Source organism: Aphis gossypii, chromosome X (genome assembly GCF_020184175.1).
Source record: "Aphis gossypii isolate Hap1 chromosome X, ASM2018417v2, whole genome shotgun sequence".
In the NCBI taxonomy this organism is placed as follows: domain Eukaryota; kingdom Metazoa; phylum Arthropoda; class Insecta; order Hemiptera; family Aphididae; genus Aphis; species Aphis gossypii.
Window position 1 is genome coordinate 61,698,225 of NC_065533.1, and position 23,927 is coordinate 61,722,151.

Below are 23,927 nucleotides of genomic sequence, written 5' to 3' on the forward strand. Positions count from 1 at the left end.
TAATGTCATAACTCATAACTATTTAACTACTACAGTGAAATCTCTGATTACGGACACAAGACAACCCTTAAAAGCGGCCAAGTTTAAATTGTCCATAAAAAATATACGTGGAAAAATAACCATACTGATAGTGAAGATATTTTAATTGCCCAATAATTCAAAATTAAATGTGTGTAACATATACCGAAAAATTCTTTGAAAACTATACGGGAAAAAAATGTTTAAATGTTAAATACTTTTCTGTATAATGTATTAATGTGTATTCATAATATTATAAAATATGATTTACTTTGTTGTCCGTATAAATGGTAAATTGGAAGTAGACAGACACAATAAATTGTTATACTACAGGTATAATATTATTTTATTTTAAATATTGATTGTTATAAAAATTATTAAAAAGATTTAAAAGATTAAGGTTTAATCTAATATAAACAAAACACGTGAGTATGATGTCCTCTAAAGAATGATTTTTATATACTAATTAATACTACAAATTCAGAAAATCATGATTCATGTTGGTCGAATTATTTTAATTTTTATAACATGATAAAATTATAACATTTAAACAAAAAAAAATCGTTTGATAATCATTAATCGTCATTCAATAATAAACAAACCCCTTGTAAAATCCAAAAACTGTTATGAATGTATGTTTTTAAGTCTGCTTCAAATACTAAACCGATACCCATTGCATTTCGTCGGAGTGATGTAGTGTATACCGGAGTACGAATAGTGTTCTGAAAATAGAAAGAAAAACTTTGGTATCACACAATACTTTTAAAGTGACTGAATAATATGATATCTATTAATTAAAAATAATAAGCTGGTGTCTAGTCACAGAATATAATAGAATAGACAGCTATCCATAATAAAGTCCTTTGTTGTATGAAAAATATTTCCACTGGCCTTGAAAATTTGAAATTTCTTTTTCCCGTGGTATTCTTGATATTGGATATTGGTTACAGGGGTCGCCAACTCTAGTCGATTTTTCTAGGAAATAGGTCGATCGTTATAAAAATTAATTTTACTATTATCGGTCGATCGCGTAATAAATAATTAGACTTTTTTACTTTTTCTCATGTCCTATTGGCTATTAGAATATTAGATTAGCATTACTATGAAGAAATAATATAATATTATTTTTAGGCGCTTAGACCTTTTATTTTTTTTTTTTTTTGCACGTTAAAATTAAAATGCTAAATGCAGCTCACTTGTTTGAAAAGGTTGGCGACCATTGAGTTACATTATCACGCATAACATAAACTTATATTATGCTGAATGTATTCAATGATAACATCACGTGGGTAAGTATGGATATCTATTAGCTAATTGACCGTCTATTCTGTTATGTTATATGACCTAACCTAACTGGTCTTTGATAATTGTAATTGTATTAGACACTACAGCCAGTACTTGAGTTGTTTTTATACAAACGATATAATAATGTATGTTACTAGTAATTTCAGCTTAGTAGCTTCGGTGGGAACAATTAAGACGATTGGTAGGTTTTCGATTAATACATTTGTTTTTGAGACAGCTAAACACTGTTCGTTCATATCCCAATGCGCTCCTTCCATAAATATTCCACTTATATAACAACCCTAAAATTAAAATTTATCGTTATAATTAATTTTTATTACCTACTTTATTAAAATGTTTATTTATATTATTGTAGTGATAAAGTAAACTAAAGTAAACATTTAGTGGAAGGGTTGTTATAGAACAATAAAATGTATGAACAATGAACATATATATATATTCATGGTAATTTCAATAGTGCGATATGCCTTATTTATATGGATTTTACCGTATTTGGTGAACTTTCGATATCGTCTTTATCTATATATTCAGTAACTGTTGTATATAAAGTAGAATGATCTAATGGCCATCCATTCGCTCTGCACGCCATCTGCACAATCGCTGTCAAATATGATTCAGGGACGTGAAGACCAGCTAGCCATATAACTAGAGGCTCTCCAATTGAGCTCTGTAACGTTAATGTAACGAATCATTAACTACATTTTATTATTATTTTATAGTAAAATAATAACATACCCACTCTGTATACTGTTCAGTTCTTGAAACGAAATGTTCCATCCATCCACCGAGGCTTTTACAAGTTTGTGGTGCCAGCTTCGTCCAAGCAGTTGGTATTTGTCCGTTATACAGAGATGAAGAAACGCTTTCTAAAATAGAATCCAATCCAATTTCACCCAATAGAGCCTTATGATATAATTCAAATTAATTTCTAGATTTCTCTTATTTACGCGAAATTGTATACAAATAGTACTAACTTTTCGTAGCAATGTTAATGTGACCCTAATTTTTTTTATTAGTATATTGAATCTTTCTAATTCTTGGAGCAAGACAACAGTACTGGGTGTAAAGTTTTGTTCATACATTTTTTTGACATTACTGATGACGAACAGATCAGGTAATTTTTGTAATATATCATCAGCTACAGCATCTATTAATTCTTCACGGCCCTCTCCAACGCTAGATGATTCTAAACGCAAATGCATAGGTATTTACAATATTGCATTAATTTCGATATTTGTTCTAAAAAATGAATTCGTGACTAACCAGCCTGTGGTTGTAATCTGAGTAAATTATCCCACATATTTTTTGACACTTTTGTAAAATATCCCATCTCAGCATTAAAATGCAAACCGAGTACTTCCGGTCCACAAACAATAGGTAATTCATCAATTGAGTCTATAAGTAATATTATATTATATATATGCGGCATGGCACTATGTTACACGAAGACAAACTTAAATAATCTTGTTTAAATTCAGCCGTCGGTAATTCATACTGAACATTTTTATCGTGATAGAAGTAAAATGTTTGAAATTGATCAAGTACAAATTCCCCAAAATATTTTTCCATAAACGTATTTACAATTCTCTGGTCATAACTATCAATAACACGACCACCATACATTACATTTCCAATTAAATATCTCAATGTATCCCATGGCAATGGCGCATCTATACCATCATTTAAAGTTTTATTTAAATAATTAACCAGAATTTTCACGCAAACTGAAAAGTCTGATTCGCTAAAATCATAAGCGATATTCCAACCAATTTTATCGTACTTTTTTCTCTCCTGCAATAATCAAACTTATTAATAAAAACATTTTTATAGCTTAAATTTATTTACTTGAATAACTGCGTGGAAAAATGCAAGCACATATATTAATGATTTGTATGCTGGGTGCTCACATTCATCCAATGTATCTTGTTTTAATTTAGTATAAGTGTTTCTAATATTTAATTTCAGTCCATTGGGTGGCTCAGTAACCACTAAAACATTTAATAAATTAAATATATTGAATTGAACTTTAAACTAATGTAAACTATTTACCTTTTAAAGATCTTTGTAATATTGATACAGGGAAAAAAGGAGTGGCTTCAGTAGCTAGCCATAGCCTAAAATCTGGATGAATTTTGTTTGTTCTATCCAATATCTTTTCAAGGTCATATAGAAAATTTATCAGTAAATGACAATTTTGCAACATTAACCAATGACCATCATTCATTGCTAAACTCAAAAACTTTAGTGCAATCTGAAATATTCAATTTTAGTAGAAACTTCCGATTAATAATACATTTTTAAGTATTTACTTGTTCCTGTCCTTGTCCAAGTGATAGGAATTCAAATTGATTTGATGCAATTCCACATCGACCAGCGAGTTTTACCAGATCAGGGGTTGGATCGGACCCAGGGCTTAAAATAAACAATCCCGGATTTTGCGGTTCAGTTTGGGCGTATATCACATCATAATCAATAGTTGCTGTGGTAATGTACATTTCGCTCATAACTAAGGCTATATAATTGCTAATAGCTTGATAGGTGCGATCTACTCGAAAACACCGTAATAACATGAGCTTATAAAATGGTTCGTGTAATTCAGAAAATGGATAAGGTGGGTCTGTAGATTCTGGCGTTTCTAGATCATGCCAGATTTTCCAATCCGTAGTATTATTTATTACACTCTCACTCAAATTAGGGAATATTTCTGGAAATTCTTTAGTTAATTTAACAATATCTTTCCAGTTCTGTGGTGACAACCAACTAATAGGATTTATGTATTCTGGATTTTTATCTAATGTAACATTTCCTTTGATGAAAAAATCAAGTTGAGATTTGGATACATTATCTGTGCTTATTTGAAGTTTCACTGCGATTTGAAATGAAAATAAAAGTTTATGCCTTTCAAAAATACCTAAATTCAAAAATTAAATTAATGTAATCATTATTTGTTTTTGATTTACAATGAATAATTCAAAAAATAACCTGTACAGCCGTATCTATACAAGTTTTCAGTAAAAGTATTAATAATGTTCATTAGTCTTGTATTTAATTTCTTGTGAGGCATCGCTTTTTTCAGAGACGTTTTAAACACGTTTTGGTAACTAGAAAGCGAATTCTGATACATTGCATTAATTGAACTCATATCCGACAGCACAAAGAACAATATAGCTCCTCTGGTTGCAGCTGAACGAAATTGGTTTCGAAGTACGTCGATTTTAATTGCAGTAGTAGTTGCTAACGATAATTTTTCAAGAACTTCGCTTGCTTTCAATTTCGTTTCTTCTAGTGTTTCTATAAGTTCTATGTTATCTAATATATTTCCTGACGATGTGGCCAATTCACGAAGCAGAGAATCCTCAAGATTTTTTAATAGACTTTTATTTGAGCTGATTTCCATAACCAATTCATCACTTTGTTGTTCTAAATCGGGTCTTTCATTTTTTACTACACTTCCCAATAATTGATCTTCAAGTCCCTAAGAATAATAATTATTTTAAACACTATTTATTAAATTATAGTATAAATATATATAACTTTTTGTGTGATTAAGCAATTTATAACAGTTGCTTTTGTATAAATCGATGGAGAAAAAAACGGATTTGCTATTTTTGTAGTTAGATAAATACGAAATTTTTCATCATAATCTACTTCTTTGTTACCCAAAAATACAAACTTTCGACCAGCAATATCTAAACAAATAATTAATGTATTCTCATGAACATTTGAATAATATAATCGTTATTAACTTTTTATATTTTTTTCTAAGACATTTTCAATTATTGAATCTATGTATTCCACATCTTGAAAAAGTACGGGTGTTCCATAAATAATAGCATTTTCAACGTGTTTCAAATAATCCGAATCGCTAAATGACAATGTTTTTAGACTATTTGGTTCTTCTTTTTGCTTAATCCAATTCAATGCCTGTTATTTTTTAATCCAAACTTTAATTATTAATATTTATTTAAGTACCGGCTATATTACCTGTTGCTGTGGATCCACACACAATGGAAATCTACTCGCCCTCGTAGTAAGAATACCATTTTGAATTGATAAATCATCAGATGGCAGTCCTTCTGAGTTCCACCTATAAAATAATATTTTAAAAAAAAAAAAAAATAAAAAAATAAATAAAATAAGATTATTATTATCAAATGATTACGTCGAAATCATAACTTCGTCAGTAAGTTCTACTTCAATTTTAAATGGATTAGTTATGGGTATTTTATTTTCTATTATATTTGGAAACCAATTATTGAATAACATATCAACTCGAAACTCATACGAAAATGGTGCCGTATAAGCTAAGAATGACGAACTCATTAAACAATTTCCAAAAATTTTTTTCTTATACTCTTCCAAGTCGACTAAATCGTTCTTCCATCGAGTATTCTCTGAACTTAACCCTGAAATCAATTTATCAGCTGCAATTAATCTACGTTCCATGAGATCTTTTTCTTCTTGAATAATTGCACGCTCAGTCATTGCATTTTTATACTTTTCATTCAATTTATTTAGTGTAAGCATTATGTCATTTAATTCATTATTGAGATGAACGAGCTGCTTAGTTACCTAAATGATAAATTTAAAAAAATATGGTAAACAAATGTTAATTATATGTAAATCATGGTCACAGAACCAGAAGGTTCTAATTTAGTTTTAATAATCCAATTGCTTATAGATACATAGGTCAAGTTATCAATTATCTATAATATACATATAACCAAATATACGTATTATTAAAAAAGTTCTTAAGAACGTTAAGAGAAAAATTAGGATAACAAATCTTCAAATAAATCATAATGATCTAAATAAAATTTTTTTCTTTAAAAACAGAGTTAAATTAAATAAATGACTTCAATTCCAGGGATTAAATATTATAAAAACATTACAAAATATTATGTTTGTTAACATACTTTTCCTACGTAATGTTCTAACCTCGGTTCTAACCAAGTGAAAAAAAAATACATTTACAGTTAAAATAGTCCATCATTAAAACTTTTTGATCCTTAACTGAACTTTATTTACATCACCGTTTTTTATACTTTAAGTTTGGCTTAGAACAAACAAAATTACAAAACTTGAAGTAGAATAACTTTGTTAATTTTTGGGTTTGATATTCATTGCGGAAAATGATATAACAGATTGTTTTACAATAACTAATAATTATTCTATCGGCTAATTCGATAAATTGTAATAGAACTTTTTGGTTGGTTCTGACCCTATAAAATTACAACTTTTATAAAATTTAAAGCTATTACGAACTAGTTCGTGGTCTTTTTCGAGTTCTTTCAGTTTATCTTGTTTTGGTTTAACTTCTTTAAACACAACACAGTATTTTAGAACAGCATCAACAAAACACAATAATCCATATCCTGCTTTACTGATATCTTGCATAATGGCAATTTTTTTAGATGTCTGTTTATAATAATAGTAATATGTATGTTACATCAGTCTATAATATCTTTGGTATAATACCCTAATGATCATACCTTAAGTTTTGCCCTGACTTGAGATTGAAGTTTTGGAGTAATTTCGTCTGCATTTAATCCTTTCAATGTGTTTAAAAATTTTGGATCAGACATCATTTGCTTGGAAACTTTCCAATTAACTTCTTTATAACCAAGAATTAAGGCCACGCATTCAGTCACAACTTGTACAGGTTCTGGTGGTGTTGCGAATGATCTAATTTCTGTTATATCGTTTTTATTTAAATTGTTTAACGCTTCCTTTGCAGAGATTAATGCTGGTAATGCTTGGCTTAGTATTTCTTGAGCTTCATCTTTCTCAACAGCTATTAATTTACCAGCTTCTTTACTTTCATTTGTCTTTTCTACAACGAATTCTTTTTTTATATTTGCTATTTTAGAACCTGTGTGAAAACAAAAAGAATATATGAAATATAATAATTTAATATCTAAATAAATGCTATCTCCGTTCCGTTAACCAACGTCACCATAGTAGGTAGACTTAATATTTCAACACATTTTAAGAGATCATAGAGTTTGGATGACTTATAATTTATTTTAAAACATCTGGCTATTACAGGGTTCAGCAGTAAAGACACAATGTTGTAGGTAAACATTTGTAAGTACTCGTTACTATTTTTAAAAAATAAATCATTTAAAATTAGTTTCTACATTACCTTCTGAAATTTCCTGTAAAATAATTTCACACGCTAATGTTTTCTCGGCTACAACAACTTTTTGTATTTCTAACTGTTCATTAAGTATTATTAATTGTTCTGTAGCTTCATCAATTTTTCGTAGACCAACCAATAATCTTTCACACTATATATTAAAATATTTTTAAAAATGTACAGTGAAAGTATCTACTACTAGAAGTTTATAATACTGAATACTTATAATTACTTGACGTGCAATAATAGTAGATTTTTCATCAATTAAATTTAAATATACATTTATAAAATCTAGATAATGTGTGGGAGTCAAATAATTTTTGCGTTTTAATTTTACCAAAAAATCATTAGTATAAACACTCATAGTTTTATGTGTATAAACAATATGATTAGTTATGATTGATTTGTAATCTTGGGGTATTGATTGCGCCTTAAAAGTATCAATCGTTTAGTTATAAAAAATATTTAATTTATAAGTATCACATACTTGGTTTATGAATGATTGTGCAACAGCAAGCAGAGCCTGATCTGGCCATGGAAAAATCCAATCAATATATGTTTTATTTACTAAGCCGGGAAAATTTCGACATCTTTCTCTAAGTTCATCTCCAGGTGACATAGAGAGTACTACATGAAGATTATTTGTGCATGTTTTTAAGAAATATGTCCAACCACCATCCCTGCAATCAGTATAATAATAAATAGCTACCAAGTTTATTTATATTTTCTTCATTTATGTATATTAAATTTTTCATTATTTTCTTTATTCGTATGATTAATTTACTTAGTATTCTCATAACCAGCATTACTAGCAGTTTTTCTGAGATCATTTGCTATTCCCGCTTTTTCATCTTCGGTATACAATGCTTGTACTGTTCCAACCATTAATATGTTATTGATTATTTCCAAAAAACCTTAAATAATTCATTAATTGGTTTTATTAAACTAATGTATATCAAACATAAATATATATTGTAATAATTCATTATGATTTTAGATATACATACTTTCTTCGGAAATTTGAGTCTGAGTTAAAAAAAACACTAAACGTTTATTTTCAACGCCTAACATCATAAAAAGTTTTTTTAAATCTTCTTTAAATGCAGCTTCATTGTATCCTCGGCTTATAATAATAGAAAATATTTCACATCCTAAAAAGTAAAAAGACAGATAAAAAAAAATAATAATATTGCTTAAACAAAAAAACTTTTTATCAAACATTATACCGGCAGTAAAAGCTGCTAATTTAGTCATCAATGATTTACCACTTCCACCTACACCAATGAGCATAATGTGCCCTGTATCCATTTTCAATACTCTGTGAATTCTAGTTAAATGCTCTAATGCCATGTTGAATAATACCATATCAATTTTTTGATTTTGCTCATTATATTCTGCCAAAATCTAAAATTATGATTTTACTTAGACTGTATTTTTATGATTGCTGACTTTATGTTACTTCAATAAACATTTTCAGTACAGCTTCATACGTTTGATAATCTTCATATAGCTTAATAGTGACATCTTCATTTAAAGCGTCTTTAAAATCACCAAAAATTAATGGATTTGTTAAAACTTCATCCTTTTCGTTTGGGAAAAAAATTAATAACGTTTCTTCTATTCGCATTGTTATTAATTCTTCATCCTTTGAATAGTCAAAATATATTTTCTAGTACTTAATAGATAAATACCTAAACTACCTGCTCGCTGTTAAATCTGTCACATATTACACGAGTAAATTCATTTCTCCATACTCTGACAAAACTCAAAACATTATCAAATATTATCGGGTTTGTGAAAAGCATTCCATTTATTATCCTACTCAAATCCCGAAGGTTAAATATGTAATGGAACTTATTAGGAGTGGGTGGAAGTTCTGCTAAAGTAATCTAAAAAAAAGTTATTTTAGGCTTATAAATTATATTAGTATAAATTAAATTAACCTTGTATAATCTCAAAGTCATTTCTAAGATGATCGGAACAATTTTTTTGACCTCTTCGTTAAAATTTTGCGTATGCCCCGTAAGTATTGAATTAAAAATATGATTTATTGTATCATCTGAAGGAAATGCCATGCAATAAACTGAGAACATTGAAATAAATCTTGGATCTACTTCATTTCTACCACTACCAGGTTTACCCATAGCTGCATATAAATCTTAAAAATAAAAAAAAATAATGTTTAGACAATAAACTTTACTTGGACATAACTTGGATGGAAAATTGACTTACAAATTTCAATTAATGACTTCCATATTAAATCTTTACCACGATCATACATTCCTCCTGATTCTAAAAATAATTTCAATAGTGCTATTGGTTGTTGAGTACCATATGTGTCAATTTGAGGCATATTCATATCATCCACGAAGCAAACTAGTTTTTTACCAATTGGTGGTCCATATATGTTTTTGTTTCGTTTGGCAACATTTGCTTCTAAGATCATTTGTACATCTAAAGAAGTTGTTCTAGAAGAAAAATTTAAATTTGTTTGCATCTATAAACAAATAAAATACAAATACAAATATACATGTAGTAACGTTTGATCAAGCAACAAGTACAAATTGATTAGTGTCTAGCGATCTTAAGAAGTTTTGCATTGTTGCTGTTTTTGATGTTCCTGTTTCCCCAATTAAAATCACTGGGCGTTTTACGTCAGTCATGAGATTTAGTAACCATGTGACTCGAGTAGAATCAACAGTTGGCACTAGTATTTCGTTGAATTTAATATTTGGATTATGCTCATAATTAGGTACAAGCGTGTTCCATGGTACCCAAATTTGTTTCTCAATATCCAAATAATATTCATACCAGGTTTCTTCGTGACAAGGGATGAATTCTGTTTAAATACATTTATAGTGTACTGACGTCTAATAGTATTTAGAAAAAACATTTTAATGTTTTTAATATTATGATGGTTTAAGTTAATTAATAATTTATATTTAACGTTTAATTTTTTTTTATGTTATACATTAGACATTTTGTATAAAAAAAAATTTACATAAACAAGGCACCTATATAAAATTATGTTAATAATAATTAGGTTTTTAACCTAGTTAATATTAGACATATTATAAAATTAAATCGAATTGTTTTTGTACTAGATTGTTTGTTCAAATGTTCTATATAAGCAAAGAGGAAATAACAAATTTAATTTATTTATTTATATTTTAAAATAAAAGATTTTTGAAAGAGTTTTGGAACGAAAATAACTACATCTACCGATAAATAACTCCTATTTTATAAAAAAACTAATTAAAAATATTTTATTAAATGTGTTTAGCTAACATAAAAATGTAGCTTAAACTCCACTAAAATAAATTATCAAAATATAGAATTACTAAAAAATTACTCATAAATATTATTTTTATACTTTTTGTATACATTTTAACGAAAACTGTTAGGTTATTTTAAAAAGAGCTGTAGAATAATCAAATACTTATTTCGTGTAAAATGGTATACAAAATTCTGGATTACATGTTTATTTTCCAACATTTTACATGTTTTTATTTATTTGTATATTTTAAAAATGTTATATCTGTATGGCTTGTATATTAATAATAACTAATAAGAATAGTAGTCTGTGTTGGAATATTTTATAAAGATGGACATATTTAAACAAAGAAACGATTAGATTGGTGATTCAATACACTTTTTGAGTAATTTCCTTATTTTTTATTCAGCATTTTACGACGGCCCAATATGGACCCCTTAAATCGATTTAAACCATTCATGGGGCAGATAGAGCACACCCTGCTGCCCCGGTACGAACGTAAATGGAGTTAGGTCGTTGAAAAAACCTTGTATACGGGGTTAGAATATATTAAAAATAGCAACGACGCGTGTGCAATTATGGTACACCAAAAATTTAAGTTTTTTATCATTTTTAACAACTAGAACCTTTTTTACTTTGTTTCTTTGAGTTAACATAAATTAAATACAGAATAAAAGTATTATTCCAAAGCGCTATTTTTCTAAAATCTATTTAATTATATAATATATATAGTATCTATAACTATTATATAAGACATACTTTTCAAACATGTTCTAATGGTTGAAAAGTAATATAAAACATATTTTGAGTTAATTGGAAAAATAATATATTATTTGTATGCCCAATAAGAAATTAAATAAATCACTTACTATAAGAAGCTCTTTTTGATGGAGAATCGTCCATTTTAATGAATCCTGTAATTTTTTTTACGAATTCGTCAAATATTAATCGAGAATTGCCCTCTATTGGTGCTCCTAATGAAGAATAAATAGCTGAAATGAATATTGCTTCCATTTCATCAGTTACTTCAACAGCTTTAGATGATTCATCGTGTAAGCTTAGTGAATTATTCGTCGATATTTCAGTGATTTGATCCGTATCAGTGTTTAATACTGCATCTAAAATGTAACACATCTGGGTAACCTAAACACGAATTTATCATTAAAATATTACAAACATAGTTTATTTATAAATGCATGTAATTACCTATAAAACAATTTTATAATACATACCAAATTTAATTTAGTCTGATATATGATTAACTTTAGGGGACTGAACATTTCGAATCCGTAGTTACCATCAAATATGCGAGTCAAAATAACCGGTACATATTTTTCAAATAATATATTTAGAGGTTCTCTATCAATAAATCTTCTATTTAATAAGAATTTACTCCAGTATGGAATGAAGCCCAGGTTTTTAGGATCTACGTATACCATACCGGCTCTGGAGACCGTAGCAGGCGAAGCATACCTTAAATCACCTACCTAAAGATAATTGTTGTATTAAATATTCATATAAATTATGTTAAAATAAAGTATTTACTTCAAATAATAACGCGCAATGAGGTAACAATCGTATACGTTCGCCATTTGCTAATGTTAAAAGTTTGTTATCATCCATAACTGAGTTCATATTTTCTATCCATAAAGCATCTACATCACCGTCAAATAGTATATACCTTCTTTCTTGTTTATCTTCTGGTATAGGTTTGTTAATTTCACGAAATATATTTGAAAGAAGTCCATCAGTCCAATCTCTAGTGACGAGATTAAAAAAACCATAAAGTTCAACTACTGTACAAGCCTGTAATTTTGTTTTATTTTAAAATATATTAAGAATTATATAAATAATTTTTAAATGCGTACTTTAGGATTCAGTGTAAATAGTGTTGTTGGTAATCCAAGAGAAGTCTGCGCACTAACTAGCGTATTAATAACTACAGTTTTTCCACCTCCGGTAGGACCTACGATCATAGTTGAATGTCTTGTCATCATCGTTTCATATAATTGTGTAACTTTATCCATCTAAAAAAATAATTAATTTCGAAATATATAATAAAACTAGGAGTCATTTAATAATTAATGATTTTTATAACTTAAATATTACAATTAAAATATGTAACCTGATTTTCTAATGGTAAATAATTTTTTTTTCGTAACTCTTCTTCGATCGCATTATTCAATTGAGGATACGTAATTCGATGACACTTAAGACCGGGAAATAAATCCGTAATAAGTCCCAAAAACAGTGGCACGTCGTCATATACAAATTTAGGCAAGTTCATGTCTCTAAAAATAAAATAACTTCTGTAGTATATTATTCTATCTAATACAAATTTAATTATGAAAATACTTCATAATTAATATTTAATACATAATAAATATAATTATAATATATAATAAAAGGCTGATAATTTAAAATTAATTCTCATTTTCAAGAATTTATTAACCTCAACGCTCTCATGAGTACCACATTTTCATCAAGATCTGGTGCATTTCGTTTTAACTCGCCAGCGATAACAAGCACAGATTTTAATGCTCTCAAGCCAAAGTCGTAATGTGATTGTTTTGATAATTGTTCACGAGCTAGGCTATATAATACTGCCATTTTTTTTGCTAATACTTTAGCATTTAAAAATCCTTCCGAAAATAACATAATTAAGCAAATTAGTTCTAAATCGGGAAGTACACATATGACCGGTCTGAATAATGTTTTCACAGTTTCTGGTAATTCGGTACGACCTGCGTAACCAGGATTCATCGTAATAAATATCCCAACCTTATTATCGATGATGGAATCTCTACCCCTAAACTAAATTACACGAATTATGTTATGCCAAAGAAATACTTAAATAATTAGATATTTCTTACAAAAAACATTTCTTTTTTTTCGACCAATGCGTTTCTAATTGTGCCCATTTGCGTCGAAATGACAGACAAAACCGAAATATCGATTCGATTAAATTCATCAAAACAACCCCAAGCTCCACATTGACATAATCCATCCAATATCATACCAAACGCTTCAAAGTCCATTCCTTCTCCACAATTTGTAACCATACATAATATGCCTAATGCCTTCGCTAAATCCTTAACTGTTTCAGTTTTCCCAGTACCAGCAGGACCTAAAAAACAAAATTAAACTTTTAACGAAATATTTAAGAGGTTTTATTTAGTTTTATTTTAATATACCTGTAGGAGCACAACCTAATTGCATTGAAAGTGCTTGAGTTATTGTCAAATAAATTCGATCTGTTAACGGTGTTATAACCAAACGTCCATTTAATCCCATGTAGTCATATCCATAAGAAAATGTCCCTGAACACTGATCGATGATTAAATTATCAACATCTTTTCTCCAGTAAAATCTTAACTGACTCTCCCACTCAAATTCTTGACTTTTTATAATGCCATCTCGAACTAAATTTTCAATTACATCTCTGGCGTGAACATCGACGATTATGACCGTGTTAAATTTTTTTCGATCATTTGATGTTAATTCCCCCCTCACTTGTATAATCAATTCATCCATCTGCTGATTTAATTTTTCCAAATAACTTTTCATTGCATTTATATTCCCCTAAAACAATGAAACTATTATTTTAAAATTAACAATATACCTATTTTATTATTTACTTTTTTTATTTTCCAAAAAACGTTTTCAACTTCTGCTGTCCACCATACGCTATTTGCAGCCAAACACATCTGTCCTTGAAAGTTCATCATCCATTCACATCTAGATCCAGTCGTATGTCCGTAATCAAATATTGATTTTTTTATTAAATACTTATTAGATCTCCACATTTCTATTAACACGCTATACATCCAAATTTCAACTGATTCATCGACCATCACTTGACCCTTGAATGGCATTATTTCCTTTTCACACGAAATCATACCGCTTACTAATGTATTATTACGAGAATCATTTACAAAAATTAAGCTTCCCACATTATCATACATCTTTACAATATGTTCTTGAACACAATTAGGATTAGTATTACCCAAAACTAATAGTAGTTCGTTATCAGATAAAAAATAGAACCTTGGAAAAGAGTTTCGTTTCGTTTCTAAATATTTATTCAACATTTTTTGACATGTTTCTAATCCTTCAAATAAACTTGTTAGTTCCACAAACAGTTCCGGCATTTTACTTAACATAATTATTTTTGGATTTTTTAATGTGTTTTTCATAATATCTTTAAATTTATGATTCAGGCCATCAAATTTCAGTGCTTCATCGGGCAGTTGTATTCGAAATTTTTCATCAAGAAATATTTCTTCTAAATACATCCATTTCAATTGCACTAAATTCCATATGGTAAGAGTATTGATTATAAATGTTAGATCTTTATCCCATTTATCTACTACTGATCGAAATGGACCAATAAACCTACATAATATTTAAAACATATGAGTTAGGTTAGGTTGATAAAAATGTATATAAATGTAATAATATTTTATGTACTGAGAACCAGCCATGCTTTGAAGAGTCATTATATTATCTTCAAGTAATGGAAAAATTTCTGATAAATCTCCCAAAATTATTCCTCGGAATGTATCATTTTTTATATACTCAATAATAGTTAAATTCATAATTTCCCAAGTCTAATGACAGAAATAGTTAAAGTTAGTTACGTACATAAAAACAAATTATTGTTTTATGTATGTGTCAACTTGAAATTCAAAATAATCCAAATAAAATTAATTACACATTACTTGGATATCTAGGTATCATAGAGCTAATCTAAATAATTTCATCATATTTGTTTATAAAAATAATGATAATTTTCAGTATTAAAATTTTAGTTAATCACCACAAAAAAAAATAAAAATGAATAATCTATTTATCCAGAGACATAATAAATAACAAATTATTTTGTTTTTTATAATATAATATGATAATAACAAACAAATAAAATGTATGTTTTTTTTTATTTAATAAAATTCTGCAGTTTTTCATAATTTATGTATTTTAGCATTCACTACTAAATACATTTTATGACATTTAGTTAATATAAATTAATTTTTGGTGTTGTTAACAATATAAAATAAATAGATACTTTTTCAACGTCATTGATACTGCGTTCAATGCTCAGTTCTTTTACTGAATTTGCAACGATTTCCAAGCATGTGTCTTTGTATCGAGCTAAATCCATATTAAAAATATTTTCTAACGTTAATACTTCAGGATTCATATCGAAATATTGACCTTTCAAAAAAATAGAAAAAAATCGTATAAATATTTAATAGTTTTTGGCTTATATGAGCATCATGTAATTACCGGTTTGGTCCATTAACTTTTTCCAATGCATTTCTTTCATTGCATCGTTCTTAAGCTCAATAAATAATGGAATGGCATTTTTAAATTTCTTCATTTGCATATCTAAGACCATACCAACAGGTACTGAACGACATGCTTTGGGAATTTGTTTAAGCTCTTTAATAAAACTGTCCATGCCCTCTAATAATAACTGTGGTTGTAACTCTGACCACAGCATTTTAGACCATTCATCTCTTGCGCTTTTTTGACGTGAATATAAATCATAAATTGAGCATAAACAATGATACTCTTGGTATGTAACGTCGAGAAGCGTGTAAGATTCTTGCGGCATTTCAAACAATGCCGATGTGTTTTTCATTACATCTTTATCGGCAAGTAATACTTTGAATTTTTCATCGTATTCCTAATATATTACGATGCATAATATATATACATATATATATTATACATAAATTGGTATTAAATGGCAAATTTTTTTTATAGAAAGGTAGTAAAATGCAAGACTGGGCAAGTTTTAACGAAGTAGTTGATTAACTCATTAAATTAAGTTAATACGAACAAAATAAGTTTGTTGAAAGACAATTAACATATTTTTCAGAACTCCATTAAATTGAAAATTATACGATAACATGATTAACTTATTTAAAAATAAAATTTGATTTTAAACCAATAAGAATAATAGTATACCTACCTATACAAAATAGCTGAATGTTTAGATATTTTTTCAAGCTTGGAGTTTTGTGCTTATGTAAAACTATAAGATGCATAAAATTGCTATTTACGTAAAACAATTAATTCTAGCAAAAAAGTACAACTATAACACATGTGTATTTATACTTCAATGTTTGGGATATATATTTTATATTTACATATTCATAGACATTTTATACATTTATAAAATATATGCTTAAACATGCATTATCTTTAAAAATGTATACAAAATTTAAGTAATGCACTAAAAGATAATTTTTTTTATGATCAAAAAAAATATATATTTGACTTAGGTACTTTTATTTCAAAGTTATACTAAAAAATTTTTTCTTGGCTATCATTTATTGCATAAAATAAAAATTAATTAAAAGCAATTTATAAGTAGTTATTATTTTGTTACCTACGCTAAACACAAACATGAAAATAATATTTGGAAATGACACTAATGGCTTACAAAAATATTGTTTAGTGTAAAAACTGATATGTTAATTAATTATTAGCTTATAAATTATAATTAACTTTAAAGTATTATTATTATTTTATTTATAAGTATAAGAGTATAAAGAGATGACCGACATGTATAATACTTATTACTAGGGCTCAGAAGTTATAGAAGTTGAAACAGGCAAAATATGCATAAATATGCATACAAAAGTGATGTTAAATATACAAAAAAATTGTTCTAAATTTCGAAAAAAAAAACATAACATTTTTAAATTGTTAAATATTTTAAAAAATACTGTAAAACGTTAATCTTAATCGTGTGCAACAAATTTACTAGGTAACGAATAAACAATAAACAAATTTAAGATACACCAAGTCGATAACTTATAAAATAATAATTCGGCTTATATTGTAGCGATATATAGATTACAAACAAACATTTGATAACAATAAAATAAATACTTACGAAGAATTATATTGAGTTTTATATTCGGTTTAAAGAAAATATTAAGTTAATTTATTATACGAATGAAAATCGTTAAAATATAATATGCACTTTTTTCATAAAATTAATGAAATTTTTTTAAACTAACCACCGTATTGTTCGGTTTCTAGCTTGGTTTGCTATAAACCGAGAACGCATAAAACAATACGCAACTCCTACAACTCTCGAGTCCTAATTATAAGTTATAGACATTATAATAATCGTACAATCAAACACCATCAATAATAATAATATATTACTTCATGGCTGCATTATAAGTTAGTGTGTCTAGTACAAAAGTCGGTGTTATCGATTACAATGATTTATAATATACGCCTAAAATAAAATGTATTGTCAAAAAACTGAAGACGATGGAGAGCAATTATATTTCTGTTAACCTAACCTATCGTTACAACTTTTCAATTGCACCATAGCTTATTCTAAAACAGTCAAAATGTTATAGATAATATTCGTAATAATGCAAAATCCAGTTTCTGTATAAAAATTAATAAAATAATTTGCACTTCCCTAAATTTGACGAAATAATATGCTAAATATGCATTTTCGATTTTCGATTGTTAAAGTTATCATTAGGGCTAGGATTTATATGTAATAAAAAATTGTAAAATATGCATTTTATTTACCAAAACATGAAAAAATATGCAAAAACAAATTTTTATTATTTCTAGAATATTATTATTTATCATAATTCAAAATTTATTATTATTACATTAAAATATTAAATATTAGTTTATATTATAATCACATTTACAATAAATATTAGTTTATATTATATTATTATTACATGCTACTATTATGTGTTATTTCAATAATTTTCAAATACGAACATCCGGCGATTTGAACGTAAAATAGATTTATACTGACTAAAACTCCTTCCCGCATCACACAAGGTTATTGGTCCATATTTAAATAACGCGATTTTTCCTGGAGTTAAATTAATATCGATATCTTAGATAGATAACATTAATACTCTATATTTACAATACCTAATTCAATGGATAAACCAAAAACTATCGATTTTATGAAAAGAACACCATTTAAAATTAACAATAAATTATAAAAATTTTAAAATTTAAGTTAAAAAAAATCAAAATTCCAAAAGTCTGTAAAATATGCGATTATATGCATTGTGTTCAAAATATGCAAAAAGAATTTGGTTCTATTTAAACGAGAATAAGCCAAATCGTGGACAAATCTGACAACCATTAAATTTGGACTTAAGAAAAAAACATGCAAATGCATATAAATCCTAGCCCTAGTTATCATTGTATATTTCATACCTTGGACTGTTGTGTATAAAACAATATGCAACTCCTACAATTTCCCATTCCTACATCTTAATCATATTACCAATGACAAACTCAAATATTTTATAATTATCTATACATTTTACTATTTATAAAATATCCATTTTTTTTTAACTATATTTAATATTTATATGGCTTATGATTTATATGATATGGTATATCCAATATATCTCCAAAGTCAGAAATGGGAAACCGACCTTCTCGTGTGCAGCGGTACGAAAAAGAAAACCAATACTTCCTACTATAAAAATGTTACTTAAATTTAAAACTTCTGAATGAAATATTACCTAATTTTAAGTTAATATTTTTATAAAATAAAAAATTAATTAATTAAATTATAAATTAGTTCCGAACAATTAACGAATTTAAGTAACTTATTTAATATTCACTTAATTTTAATTTTTAACTCGTTAAGTCGTAATTTCCCAGCCTTGGAAAAATGTATGATGGAAAAAAATAGATCAACATATAAGTACACATTCATATAGTTTGGTAACTATTAAGTATATACAAGTACCTACATTTATTTTTTTAATTGTGAACAATATTTTTCAATAAACCTAACATTTATTAAGTTAAGTATATCAATTAAGTATACTTTGTATACTTTTCATAATACAAAACAGCCATTAAATAAAAAACGAATTTTACCACTAAAAAGACTCTAAAATTTACCTTTAGGACATTATTATGATGTTACCTATAAAGTTTTATTTTTATACCAAGTCAGATTTCGAGCATCTAATAGAATCTTACTTCTAGCATTTGTAGACCCAAATCTAAATTTTCGTCTACAGAACCAGGACCGTTTTCATGAAAATCTTTTACCAATGCATCAATCTGATCGGTATATATTTTAACGTCATCTTGACCTATAACAACAAATAAATATAACTAATATAAGCACCTATCTATACTTAAACTATTCACTTTTATGCACCACGAATATTCTATACTAAAAATAAATTTCCAATTATACATTGATATTGATTTCTTATTTTAATTTCACAATAATTGAAATCAATAAATTATCAAATACTGAATTCACATATCTATATACTGTATTAATGATTTAAATTTAATTAATTACACAATTATAATATTCCGATTGATAATCATATTTTTAAATTAACTAAATAATTTTGTAGAAATATAGAATTATATTATGTACCTACTATTTATAAATAACTAATAACTTTAATTTAAAATTAAAGTAATAAATACGCACCATATTGCATGCAGCAATTGGTACCTATTGGCTATTACCATTGAGTATAGATAGTATATCTATACTCAATGCTATTACTTAACTACTATATGTAATTGTTTAATTACTTTTATAATATATTATTTTGATGCAAACTGTAATGTATAATGGAGATACATATAAATCATTAAAATATATGGCAGATGTTATATAAATGAAGATTCTTACCTTTTAGAAGAGTCAATCGTATTGAGTTTGTGTAGGATGGATCTGAAATGTAGGTATAACGAATTATTTAAGTCATTGATAGTAATTATCATTTTTATAAATGAATAAATTATAAATTGGCTTAACATTTTGAAACGTTATATTAATATAATATTTACATTAATATATACTTAGTTTTCTTAGTATAAAATAATTTTAAAAAATGCATGATATTAATATTATTTTTAAGTAAAATAACATTTTTTTTTTTTAAACCCTGTGTTGATTATATTCTAATGGTATTAGGTTGTATAGAATCTAATATAGTAGTATATAAGTTCAATGAAATCCATAACCCCGTAATCATATTATAATCGATCTATTTTTTATTCATTCTTGGAAAAAAAAATTTTATACATCATCTTTATTAATTTATATTGTGTTTATATTTGTTATAAATTTCTAATACAATTTTAGATTCTGAACGAAGTGATAAATGTATTGATTTTACAATTAAGTGTGTTTTTTTTTTGTGTCTGTGTACAGCATAACTTTTTAAAATAATGCTTAAATTTCAAACTTCGGGGGTGGTTTCCGATGGCAAAGCGAATATCCTTGGTGTATTATAGCGGTCAAAAAAAAGAATTTTCCAACAGTTTTCAAAAAAATTAAAATATATTCGACAAAATTATTTTTTTATATGGTTGTAACTCTGTAAAAACGAATCATTGTAAATACTTGAAGTTTTTACCAAATGTTTATATTAGTGTTGTCTATATACTGCTAAATTTTCAAAATATTTTGGCTTTTTTTTTAATTATTTATAGACAACTGAAATTTCCGATTTTTCTAAGAAATTTCTTTTGAAGTGTCGATAAAAAATCTTGGGTACCCAAAAAAACTTGAAAATTTAATACAAGAGTATAAATGGTTCTTATTGTAGTTAAAAAAAAATCAAAAATCGTTAGTCACAATTTTTTATATAAGCGTTTTAAGTTTAATTTTTTACGAAATATATCAAAATCGCTAAAGTGAAAACTTGAAGAGTCATTACAGGAAAAATGTTATGAGCGTTTGAATATGAAATTTTTACGAAATTGCTTAACGATAACAATTTATCTTCAAACGGTTTTCAATATTTGTTATTATTCAAAAAGTTTAAAGCCGTACCTACTTGAAAATTTAACCAGTTATTTAGATTGACATTTTCTTTATATAATTTAATTTTCAAAATATTTCGCTTATTTTAAGTCTATTTATAGGCATTTGAAATATTCGTTTTTATTTATAGTTTTTTTTTTTTTATAAATATCAATTAAATTTTTTTGACTGAGTCAAAATACTTGAAATTTTAATTAAAAGTTCCTCATAAATTAGTCTTATAGTGATTTAAAATTATAAGAATACATGGACACAATTTTTTTTATTAGCATTTGAAGTTCAAAATCATGAATATTTGCAAATTATTTTGTACCTAGTTAAAATTTATAAAAAATGTTGTATTAGTAGCTAAGAGTTGAAAATTTAATACAAGATTTTTCATAAATTTGACTTACAATAATATTATAAAAGAACTTAAATGTCGGGATATACAGGTCATTAAAACATAAGCCACTTTTTTCACCACCCATTGGAAAATATATCCTATGCTAACAAATCATTTTTGTTCAGAATCGTTTTTCGTATAACACAATGATGCCTATCACTGAATTCAAATTTAATACATCCATTATAGTGACCTATTATACAGCAGAGCGTTACTCACTTGACTATTCTTTTTTTTTGTTTTAACGATAAACATATCTTTTATCGATACCATTCAAGCCATATCATATTGTGGGTTATTTTACAAATTTATTATTCATTTATACTTAGTTAACTGCATTATTTTACTTATTTTAACATATTTGCCTATTGATGATATTTTTAGTAAGTATCTCTCTATTTTCAATTTATCGTTGTATGTATACTTTCGGGTTTTTTGTTGCATTCAATTCTCAGCTCGGATTATAATAACTATCTTATCTGTTCTGCTAATGTGAACACAGCAGGTAAGGAGACATTTAATACTTACATAGATATATTATTATATTTTTAATACAATTAAAACTGCAGTTTCAATCATATAATTATATATATATATATATTTATAACAAGTTTTTTTCTACTTACAACTGTCCATTTTATCAAAGCCTTAGTCAAAAATAATATGTGTGTAATAAATAACGTAAATAATTCTTAAACATTAAGTCATATTAATTATGCTTATAGTTTATACCAGTATCGAAATAAAGATTAAAAATAAACATTGGAAACCATATCATTAGTATTGAAAGTAGCCAGCAGTGACAAAATAAAACAAAATAAATAAATACCAAGAAAGTAGCTTTGATGTATAATATTATGATAGTACCTACAGCCTTTGTGTCGTGGTTGATTAATGATTACATAGGTTACTTATATGTTAAATTTAAATTCAATGAAACGATAATATTATTAAATAAATAAGAAAAAAACGATTCTTAACTCCTTGACATTACTTAAACACTTGATATTTGTCAGGTTTTAGTTTGATTTTATTTCTATAAAAATATAAGATCAAGCGATTGTAGTGTAGACCTACACTCATTCCAGTGCCGTATTTTTCCAATTTTTAAACTAACAAAAAGTCAATCAATAGAAATAAAAGAGACGGTTTAATTTAGAAAATTGAGAAAAATGTATTTTGTTTATTTAGCAACTGTATAAAATGGTTTTAAACTACCTAAGTGATTATTTTGAATTGTTTTAAATGCTATTTATTTTAATATTTTATTAATACCACTTTTAAATTAAATCGCTAAAAAATGTTTTAAGGTTTAGGTGCTTGTATATATAGTGCATTTATAGAGCTACAAGTCATCTGCTCTACTGTTAACTATAATATTCAAAAATGATTTACAATATCATTTATATAATTATATATAATAAAATCAATTTATTATTATTGTTCTATGGCATTATTATAGGTCTATTAATCAACGACGGGCGATGGCGATACAATATCATTTATCAGAAACTAAATAAACAATAAAATACATTTAGAAATATTTTTACCATTTATCGTGATAAAAATAATATTAATATCATAATATTTCTATCGTGCCATTTATAATATTTCACCTCTACATCACAACATCCGTTTACGGTTGCTCTATGTGGTTCGTCACAATATCTTCTCTATAAATCAACACAAATTTACAAACAAATCCATGGAATTGTACCTAGTATGAAAAATCCAAATCACTAACAATTATAATAATAGGTATACACTACACTCAATGACTTTTAACTTTTAACACGATCCACATCATGAACATTAAACATTGTTCTGGCCGCTGGTTACGAACTAACGACTGCCAGTCGAAAAATATAGTGTTGATTTTGGCAGTTCATAATTTCGACTCGCGATGAAAATTATTGTACTGTCTCAAAAATCTTAGAAAATAATTTTTTTTTTATTTTGCTTGTTTCTTGTTTTAATT

At 26.7% G+C, this 23,927-nt stretch overlaps 1 protein-coding gene across 1 annotated transcript; it reads right to left on the reverse strand.

Annotated features, from left to right (window-relative positions):
* Nucleotides 1-527: 527 nt before the first annotated feature.
* LOC114122076 (dynein axonemal heavy chain 10) lies at nt 528-22,673 on the reverse strand. Its single transcript, XM_050207635.1, has 43 exons — nt 22,576-22,673; nt 20,425-20,466; nt 19,746-19,861; nt 16,023-16,425; nt 15,802-15,950; nt 15,207-15,346; nt 14,375-15,131; nt 13,931-14,318; nt 13,610-13,863; nt 13,189-13,550; nt 12,862-13,027; nt 12,605-12,763; nt 12,282-12,542; nt 11,969-12,223; nt 11,606-11,879; nt 10,024-10,301; nt 9,695-9,959; nt 9,406-9,620; nt 9,163-9,351; nt 8,922-9,107; nt 8,689-8,866; nt 8,470-8,613; nt 8,247-8,376; nt 7,950-8,142; nt 7,695-7,892; nt 7,469-7,613; nt 6,816-7,195; nt 6,589-6,741; nt 5,486-5,895; nt 5,308-5,410; nt 5,070-5,247; nt 4,858-5,012; nt 4,306-4,798; nt 3,633-4,234; nt 3,373-3,574; nt 3,169-3,311; nt 2,778-3,114; nt 2,587-2,718; nt 2,298-2,509; nt 2,059-2,226; nt 1,811-1,990; nt 1,458-1,604; nt 528-740 (listed from the first exon to the last, which is right to left on the reverse strand). The coding sequence occupies exons 1-43, from the start codon at nt 22,583-22,585 to the stop codon at nt 594-596; spliced, it is 9,999 nt and encodes a 3,332-aa protein (XP_050063592.1). The 5' UTR covers nt 22,586-22,673; the 3' UTR covers nt 528-593.
* Nucleotides 22,674-23,927: the final 1,254 nt, after the last annotated feature.

What these genes read in the sequence shown, in the direction of transcription:
- LOC114122076 (XM_050207635.1), bottom strand. An exon ending in CGCTAGACACTAATCAATTT is followed by an intron (nt 9,960 to 10,023) that starts GTACTTGTTGCT and finishes ATTTGTTTATAG; the next exon opens with ATGCAAACAAATTTAAATTT. An exon ending in GTATAGATACGGCTGTACAG is followed by an intron (nt 4,235 to 4,305) that starts GTTATTTTTTGA and finishes TTTTGAATTTAG; the next exon opens with GTATTTTTGAAAGGCATAAA.